At 37.3% G+C, this 10,157-nt stretch overlaps 1 protein-coding gene across 1 annotated transcript; it reads right to left on the reverse strand.

The window, feature by feature from the left end:
* Positions 1–5,815: 5,815 nt before the first annotated feature.
* Positions 5,816–10,140, reverse strand: LOC111334454 (acyl-CoA-binding protein). Its single transcript, XM_022940190.2, has 4 exons — positions 9,992–10,140; positions 9,788–9,902; positions 7,475–7,537; positions 5,816–5,918 (listed from the first exon to the last, which is right to left on the reverse strand). The coding sequence occupies exons 1-4, from the start codon at positions 9,998–10,000 to the stop codon at positions 5,848–5,850; spliced, it is 258 nt and encodes an 85-aa protein (XP_022795925.1). The 5' UTR covers positions 10,001–10,140; the 3' UTR covers positions 5,816–5,847.
* Positions 10,141–10,157: the final 17 nt, after the last annotated feature.

Here is a 10,157-nt window from a genome sequence, read left to right on the forward strand (position 1 = left end):
CTTTCAAACAAGACTTGTTGTGCGTGACAGCTAGAACGGGGAAAACAATCGCTTAATTATATTGGCCCAAGGCAAGATAAATTTGCAAATTTACATTTTGTTTCTTTAAGACCATTACATGGAGAAAAAAATTTGCAATAGATTATTGAATTCAAGCCAATATATCTATTTAAAGTTTCATGTTGGAAATATCGGCTTAAGAATATCTTATCTTTCCGTAACTCGGCTCTAATGAAGTCATTTGTATAACCTAAACTTTCCTCTCGTGTAAACTGAGATAGCATTTTTAAAAATATTTCAACGGAAATGAGCTTTAACCTATCTGCATTTGTAACGACTTCCAGACACGATCACGCCTTGCACGACTGGGGAGAAATCAAGAGCGCTAGCGTTAATTTCATGACGGACGTTCGTAAGGAAAATTGATGAAAAAGATATCTATTTCAATGGATATATTTGGCTACTAAACATTACACGTATGGAAATGGCAGCATTCCCACAGGAGAGTGATTACGCAGAACCCCAGATGATGAAGAATTAGGCTGTTACTTGCTAAAGCCAACTTGTAATTGATTTGCCGCTCGGAACAGTTTGGGTTTTTGATCCGTTATGTGCTGAAACGGGTATGTATTTTGTCCATCACGGAAGTGGTTTGCATGGAAACCGCAAAGATCACGAAAAGCGTCTATTCGTAAATGTATCAATCTTCTGCTCAAAATGATCGACAAAGAGGAGAGGAGGGAGTAACCAGCGCTAATGTCAATTGCGCAAACCTCGAGTGGAGCCAAATCGATCTTGATATCAGCACAGATACCAGGTCCATTAACGGTTATGGATTCTTAAAGAGAGGTCTGAAAACGGGTGTGGTAAACAACTTAGAGTCAGGATTCAGAGAGCCGGGCGGCAGCACCCTGATGAAGAAATCCGAGGGGCATCTATCGCCTACTCTGGTTGATGAGCCGCTATAAACATGGTCAATTAGGAATGTAGCCCCACTAGTTTGAAAAAAGAAAAGAATTTGATACTCTATAGACTTATGATGTTTTTCTGTCATCGTTTTGTCCTCAAGTTCATTTTCATTTGCATAGGCCCGATAAGTCTAACCTCTTGAGTTTAAGTGTCTCAATTGTTACTTTACCATGCCTTTCTTTTTTTTTTTTCGGTGGAGTGCGACAGTGTGGCACGGCGAACGGAAGAAAAAACGAGCGCCGACTTCGCACCCCCTTGAAAGAAAGAAGGCCTGATCGCATCGCAGGTTAACTATGATTTAACTTTCTTGTTATTAGATTAAAAATGCATTTTAAAAATAATGCAGACCGGATAGGAAGGTTGATTGAAAAGTTTACAAGTCACACGGTCTTTGATCTATAACCTACTTTTTTTCCTCCTCCAACCCTCGCAAATGCTTACAATACTAACGAGGTAATATTGGGAAGCGGAAGACGATATACTCTATTTGCTAACAATGATAATTTCTTTTTTTATGTTCTATCGCTACTAACATTCGTAATTAACGGTCATGCACGAAAGCGTGTGTAAACATGCAGATCTGTATCCTTAAATAGCAGGAGATTGTACTGCTGACACAGTACTCAATAATTAATAAAGCTTGCATCATTTCCATTTCCGCCCAACACTTGTGATTTCCGCTACGAGGACGCTGCTTCCGGTGAGAGTATAGACAACAACGCACGAAATGAAAGTTGAAAAAGAATAAAAATATTGACGAGGATTTCATAATCGCACCGATGGTATTCTTCTCATCGGTATGGGTCCTAAATTGAAAACTGTCGGATCTAAAGCTATTCGTGGGGAAAATTGTGGGCCAACCAAGGTTTATAAAGTGTATGCGTAAGGTTTTACCGTTGGTGTAAATGAAAGCAAGATCTGCATCTGGTCGAGAGAAAATTAGGCAAAGTCGCTGAAACATTAATTGCCCACATGACAAATGTCCAGTAAGTGCAAAGAAGAAAACCAATTAATCCATGCAGGAGTTATTTTCAGTTCGGCTCAACCACTGCGATGCCCTTAACAGGGGCGGATCCAGGAATTTTTGATTGGAGGGGTCCAAACTTTGGTTCAGAAAGGACTGTTGGACTCTTTTGAGGCAAATTACTTCTCCCCCACACCCCCTCCCACCAGTCGCGGTTGCACGTTATAATTTCTTGGCCACTTACCGTTTACTTGGATTCATTAATGAAAAAAATCAGCCAGTTAAAAAGTAATTTACGATCCTGCGGATGTAAGAATTTCAGTCTCAAAGTTGTAAGCGTCAAGTCTGATAGGGGGGGGGGGGGGGGGTGGATCCGCCACTGCTTAAATTCCAGTCAATAAGCGATGGTGATCTTCCGTACTCGACTCCGGCGGTAGCCATGCTTTCGCGTCCAGTTCCCTTCGCCGAGAAATAACTCGTCCCCATCCCTCTTCTGCATCCGCGAATCGGGGAAAATGAGAAATAGACTAAACTGAGTTTACAAAACAAAACTACAGGAGCTAATTTTCCCACTTGACACCTGCTGACAATCAAAGCTGAGAAAACAATGGGAACAGGTAGTGACAACTGGGTTACTTTCAAATTAATTTTTCAATAAGTATTTTTTGTAAAAAAATTGCGTTTAGTTTTAAATTCAAGGATTACTGTTAAGAAAGTCCCAACGTGAAAAAATGAAATGGATTAATTAAGATGTGCCGAAACAGAAAAATCAAGTTCGGAAAGGAAATAATTCATCGAGTGGAATGGCAAGGTAACTCGACTAATTCCCAAGAAACGAGACAGGGCAATAAAAGTTGTTGCCTCGGCAATCTTTAATTTGGACTGAACTGCGGTGAGTTAAAATATTTATAAAGCTAGAGGAGAAACAGTTAAAAAATAATTTGCTCGGTGAAGCGAAGACTTGTCTGCAAAACAATGCGTGAAAAACATTTAATGCTACGCCAAGCGTAAAGAAGAGCACCGATTAGGGAGCCTGCAGCTAGCTGGCTGCGAACGTGCTGCCATCGACTTCAGGGGCCTGGGTCGACTCTCATTAGCGGATCAGTAGTTACTTCTGTTCTAGTTAAACTCCCTTGCAGGCTAACTATTATAATAGAATAAAGGCTGATAGTTTCTAAAGAAACTGTTTGGGGCTGCGTCGGTGGGGGTAACGAAATAATTTGGATATATCAACTAAGTTGAAATGGTAAATTGGCCACCGTAACGGTTACAAAAGCTGACGCTTCGAGCGTTAGCCCTTCGTCGGAGCGAATAGAGGAATTGTGGGGTTGTGTATGCAAAAATAATAAAAAGATAACTGGTGCTAATAAAAGATAACTTTTTATTAGCACCAGTTCATTAGTCGTTATCTGTAATTACGTAATCATTAGCACTTCGATCTTATTTAATGTTCTTTTTTTAATTCAAAAGTTGTAAATAACTGAAGAAGGTCTCTGACCGAAACGTTTTTATTAAATTTTTTTATATTTTGTCGTCAGAAGTTGTCCATCCTCGCGATTTTTAAACTTTCTACGTTCGTATTTGCTGTGAGGTTTGGACTGCGAATCTTTATTGATCCTCCTGGCGCGGTGCACCTTTGTTGGCCTGAGAGTTCCACTAACGACCTATGTATATACATATATATATATAAATAAATAAAAATGTAAAAAACCTTATCTTTGAATCGCAGAGTGCTCTACAATCATATGGAGCTTTGTAAACGATTATTTAGGAAAATAAAAATTAAAACTTGATACTACAGATCTGTTTCGAAAGGAAAAGTCCTCTCTCGTCAGGTGACCTGACGAGAGAGGACTTTTCCTTTCGAAACAGATCTGTAGTATCAAGTTTTAATTTTTATTTTCCTAAATAATCATATATATATATATATATATATATATATATATACATATATGTTTTATAACCAAAATAGCGGAATGAGATCATCATCTACTAAAAAGGGCTCGACAGCAAGGCTAGAGCTGTAGATAATTATACTTCAAGATATAGGTTACTTGAACTTTTACTGCAACTCTGAGTTTCATGCCTTTCATGCAACGATTACATATATATAGTGTCTGCACTGCACTGATGAGACCCACATAGGTCGAAACAGTGTGCACTGTCTGCAGGTATATATATATATATATATATATATATATACATTATATATATATATATAATGCATTATATATATATGCTTACATTATATATATATATATATATATATAATGTAAACAAACTCTAAACTTCTGTGTCGAATAAAGATACCGAAATAAATGAAAACGAAAGTCCTCTTTTTCTTTTTCTTTCTCTTTTCTTTTGCGCAAAAGCAAAGAGAAAGAGAAAGAAAAAGAGGAATTTCGTTTTTCATTTATTTCAGTATATAAATATGTGTGTGAGTGTATGTGTGTGTGTGTGTGTGTGTGTGTGTGTGTGTGTGTGTGTGTGTGTGTGTGTGTGTGTGTGAGGGTAGAGTCTGCCTCGACATGTTGCGCGTTTCTATCCTTTATCTTGGGACAATTTATCTCGGAACGGTGGTGCTAAAGATTTTCAAGATCGCTTCATATCTTCTTGGTAGACTACAAGCAGCTCCTCCTTTTTCGGTGAAGTCCGCTGCGCGAGTCCGAAAAAGTTCAGTGAAAAAAAAATTAAAAATGGGACCAGCACGCCACACGGAACCGTTGAATACCCAGTCTGCCAGAGTTTCGCTCGGCTCACTAATAATAGAAGTCTTTTTCTTTATTCGCTGAAAGGAAAGTCTGTTTAATTTTGAATTTCACAATCAGACATCGTCTAGGGGCAGTTTCGATTAATTTCAGCTTGGGGAGGGCTTCTCGCCAGGATAGGGGCGAAATGGTAAGGGCCGGAACTTGAACCAGTAAAGCGCCCAAGACCCTCTTATTAGGGTGAAAAAAATAAGCGTCCTCGAGATGAGGTTGATGTTTCTTTGAGAGTGGAATAGCACTGAGAATTGAACATCGCAAACACCTGGAGTCTGAACGCAATCCCAAAGGAACTTTGGAAAAAGGCTAATTTTGACAAGGAGTAAGAGGCTGGGACTGAAGAGCTAAGCAGGGCAGACTTTATTTAAATAAAGCCTTTAAAAACCCATGTCTTTGAAGTCTAGCTTTCTCATTGTACTTTGCTGTTATAAATTGTGTGGTCGGGCTGGACTGGAAAATACGGCTTCCAGACGGCTTTTTTCACGCCTCCGCGTACGGCCCTCATATGGGGATTTTCCTCTTTTTTTAAGAAAGCGTGTGCAGGGCTGTTTACTTTTTCCCTTAGAGTGGAGGGGTATGAGTTTAAAATTGTGAATGGGAGACGGGCACTCATGGAGTGAAACGCAGGTTACGCATAAGGAGACTGGAAAGTGAAAATGGTAAGTGGAGACTGGGAAGCCAAAAAGTGGGAAGTGGACTTGGAAGTGGGAAAATAGTAGGTTGGAATGAAAAGTAAGGGATGAAATTTTGAGAGTGGGAGTAAAAATGAGAAAAGGGAAGTGGGAACGTTGACTAATAGAGAATGGATGCTTGGAAATGTAAAATGAGAAGTGGAGATTGAGAAGTGGAGATTGAGAAGTGGACTGCAGGGTGTGAAAATCATAAATTATAATGAAGATTAAGTTACAGTGCTATCTTGAGTTCACACAATTAGAAATCATATGAAATGCAGAAAATATTACCAGGAATAATAATAATAATAATAATGAGGAAAACTCTCCCTTAAAACCTTGAAAACTATGCACAGAAACATCTAATTCTTACGCATGTTGATCTGTAATTAGAGGTAGTGTTATAACAAAAAGTGTGCCACACCCAGATACAACAGTGATCAATTTCTGGAAAAAAGTCTTTATTTCCAATTAAAAATCAACTATATACTTTCTTCATTTCCTCCACCTTTGCAATGTAGGCTGCCTCAGCTTCTGCTTTGGCTGTACCTGAAAAAAGAAAAAGTAGGAAATGTGTCTCATCCAAAATAAAGCCGTGTCAGCAATGTTTGAGATGTCTTGTTTTGCAACTTGCACACCTACTTAACTTCCAAAATATATTATTTGATGAGGTAGAAAAAAAAAAAATGAAAAGCTAATGAATTTAACTTAGTGTTGGATGTAGCGTGTAAGCTGTAACAGTCCATTTTTACAGTTGTGTGCTTGGTTGCCAAGCCTTTGAACAGGAGTGAGGCTAAGGGTGATCTCTTTGTGTTACAAACGTTGCTGCTTTTCAAATGTAAATTATTTTCAGGGCTTGACATAGCCAAGTGGCTAGTGACATCTCAGATGTTACAACAATTTCAGTTTGTTTACTAGCCAAACTGACTATTAGTAGAAATCAAAAACCACTAGCCACAACTGAATTTCTATTGGTCTGTGGCTGGTGGGCTACCATTGGTGTCGAGCCCTGATTTTGTTGTCATGCAAACTAGATGCTGGTCTCCATCACAACAAGGTCACCTTCAGCCTCACTCCAAATCAAAGGTTTGGCAACAAAGGACACAACTGTAAAAATGGACTATAATAAGCATTGTAGTTAGAATGATTACTCTGGCAAAATGTGAAATTACTGTCAGTGCTAGTAAGTATAAATTATGTTAGTGAGACAGGGTCCAAATTAAACTAATAAAAAAATCTTTTATCACCTTTTGGCACCTTAGTGGCAAAAAAATGGTCACCAAAATGGAATTTAAAAGCTGCATCTGCATGAACCTGTGAGTACCACAAATTTAGCTTTACAATGATGAATGCAAAAAAAAAAAAAAAAAAAGGAACAGCCATCACTTATGCACAATGTGTGTCAAAAGATGGAGGTGTTAAATGTCAACAGACTTTGTTGTGCATGTTTCCTCTTTTATTTTTTCTGAAGACAGATGCAAAACCAGAAAATATGAGGTAGTTTTGAAGTTAACTTGTTTAAATCTTGTTTTAAAACATATAGGACTGGGCTGTTCAAAGCTGGATTAAGATAACCCAGGGTTAGTGTGAAATTTGAGTTCAGATCTGAAAGCTTGAAAAGAAAACTCAGTTTCATTTTTTTTGTCTACAATTTGGTGATCATTGAATACTCTAAAACCAACAAGGAAAACTATCCCAAATATGACTTTTGAATAGAAAAATTGAGAATCTGGATTAAAATTCAACGTCAAATTAGTGCTAGTTGGCCTTCCAACAACTGGACAGCAAGGTGATACCTAGACCAGAACTTTCAGTTGCCAGAGAAAAAATGTCAGTTGCATTGGCCCCTGTGAGAATTTCTTGGTGTCCTGTTAGCTAAATAAGCAAATTATAATTAGATTACCAGAGATAGAGGGAACAAATCTTTTGCTAAAGACTCTACACAGTGAAAAGAAAAACCTGATCTGCATCAGAGGTAACTCCAGAGTGAGACAAACAATAATACACCATAACAAGGTTGAAGTTCATAAATGTTGTTTTCAAAGCTTACAACCTTACATCAGCATTTTAACTTAGATTTCTAAGATAAGAACAGTTTGCAGTACCTTTCTTGCCATTCCAGGCATCCCATTTGGCTTTTCCAGTCATATCCAAAAATCCAGGTCTTTCTGTCAACAAGAGAGAGATTGCAGGGAGATAAATATGATTCTAAACCATAAAATTCCAAAAAAATTGTTAACATTTTGATTCATAGGAGCTGCAGTATACACAGAGTGGGTAATAAAACTTGAAATAGTAAAAACATAAAGCAAGAAGCTATCATTGATTCCTTGTGAAGAAACATTGGCCATCAAAAACTGGAGAATTAGCAGATTTTGGAACCCGGACAATCAAAACAAATAGAAAATATATTAAAAATTAGCAACCTCATTAAAAATTTCTAATTGTCAACAAAAGTTTTAAGAAGGAGAAACACAATGATGTTTATTATATAACTAAGTATGTACATGAATTATAAGTTAATTTAGTGGGCCATATTTTACTGTACAGCCTCCCAAATTCAAAAGTTTCTATGAAATTAAATTCTCCTATCCCATTTTGTACTTTCCATGGAACAACTTGATCTCTATTTTCTGCTCAGATTTTTAGCAGATGCACTGACTTCATACTTGGGTTGTAAATTGGAGAAGAAAAGTCTCAGTCTGTAACTTACAGTATAGATCCCCAACTTGGTTAGTAAGAGGTATAAACCTTCTCTGGGCACTAAATTTATACAAAAACATATCCTTCAAAAATTCCTCACCAATTTGAAAATGTTTCAGTGGTATGGTAAAGAGTTTAGATTTTTGGTATGGGCCTGTTACTACAAAATGTTTACCTTGGGCCATAGCTTTGAGCAATTATTGGATCTAATGATCTTTTTATGGTTACTAAATATTGTCAACAGGTCTTTTTTTCATTTGTACCACTGTGGTAGCCCTCTTAACCCTGCTCACAAACATCAACATTTAGATCACACCTAAAGTTGGGTAAACTCAGGTGTTCTTAGAATGATATTTTGTGACAAAATTATTTCAAAGGAGACACTTTTTCATGCAAGGGAAGATGCTGATTCAAGGATTTACGATATAATTCTATCAGTCTTAAATGACTTGGAATGGTTATGGGCAAAATAGTCAACTTTGTCTGAATGAAACTGTGGTATTTGTTATCCAAAGGCCACAGTTAATTAGTCAGATTGTCTAGACCTTGGACAATTGGGTTTTGACGGCCCTGCCTCCAGTTTTTCAGAAGTTCCATCCCAGTTTACAAAAAAAGTTTGCCATCAATGTTAGCTGAAAAATGCAATTTAGGAGACTTCACTGGTAGTGCCCTTTTTAAACTTTACAATTCCTAGATCTCATTTAATGATTCTCCTTGCTGTCTGCCATATATTTCTTATGGTATTATTTCAGATAATTTGCTATTGGATGAACTAATAATCCCTTAATTTATATTTTTCTTAGTTCTCATCACTGGTCCACTTGATATTGTATTGATAATGTAAGGAGAATTTCTGTCTTGGTCACATGTGGGAGATAAAGGATTTATGCTAAAGCTTGATGCTTTAGTCTCAAAGTAAAACTACTGCAGTAGATTTTTGCACTAAATCTTAACACATGCCATGCCTCTTTCCACTCTGTCTTTAAAAAAAAAAAGTCCTGAACGCCCACAAGATATTGGACAAATCTTCTTGACTTTATTTTGTAAGGAGAAACCGGATGTTACAAAAATTTTGTACAGATTTTAGATTATGGTATATTGGCTCAAAAACCATAATGGCTAAGCCAATGAAAAGTCTTGAATTGAATTATCCAATGATCCAGTTTTTAATAATAAGACATATACCATGAAATTCAACAACGTTAGAAAAAGTTTTTTTTCTTCTTTTTCCCTGGGTTTAAGCCATTGAGAGTACTACCACTTCAAATTAGAAAAACAAATGCAAATGGCCGATGAAAATTTAAGTTCTACATTCCATTTCGTAAAGGCTAAATGTAAATGTTTCTTTGCAATACTCTGTGCATAATTAATGTATGGGGCTACATGGAAATCTTGCCAAATTAATCTATATTAAGAGGCGTGTTTAGTGTAAGGTCTTTCAAGGACATTTAAAACACTTCTTGAGAATAACATGATTATAATGGTTTAATATTCAGAAAACCAAAGAAGACCAATTGGCTCCTCTTCTTTCGATGACACTGCAATACATTGCTTGGTTAGGTTTAAAGTCCGTTAAGAATAAGAGCAAAGGTTATTGTAGCAACAGAATCATATGAGTGATCGACTCTGGGCAAATGTTTTCGTTTTCCGTATTCGAAAAGCAGCTCAATAAAATCGACCTGAAACAACACGAAAGCGAGAATTTATTTTATTACCTGTGTTGCAATCTCCGACGGTAACTTGCTTGTAAAGAGCATAAACTTCTAGCATGTCTTCATTGCTGGGTGTTTTCGCCAACTTCTTCACCTCGTCAGCAGCTTTCTGAAAGGCCTGACGAAAAAGCGGTACAATTATGCAATAATCTCTGGATCAATCTGCACTGTGGAGAAAGTTAACTTTTATAAACAATGCTCTCCTACCTCTGACATTTTAAAAGAGATATTGTCTCAAATGTGAAGAATTCCGAATGATTTTTGCTAGCGTGCCCCAGACTAGTTCCCTTGAACCAATATGCACATATAGTGGGAAGTGGCAGTGACCGGGAGGGATTGGGTTGACTAGCTACCAGACTGTCAACCGGAAGCT

The sequence above is a fragment of the Stylophora pistillata genome, chromosome 12 (assembly GCF_964205215.1).
Source record: "Stylophora pistillata chromosome 12, jaStyPist1.2, whole genome shotgun sequence".
NCBI classification, from domain to species: Eukaryota; Metazoa; Cnidaria; class Anthozoa; order Scleractinia; family Pocilloporidae; genus Stylophora; species Stylophora pistillata.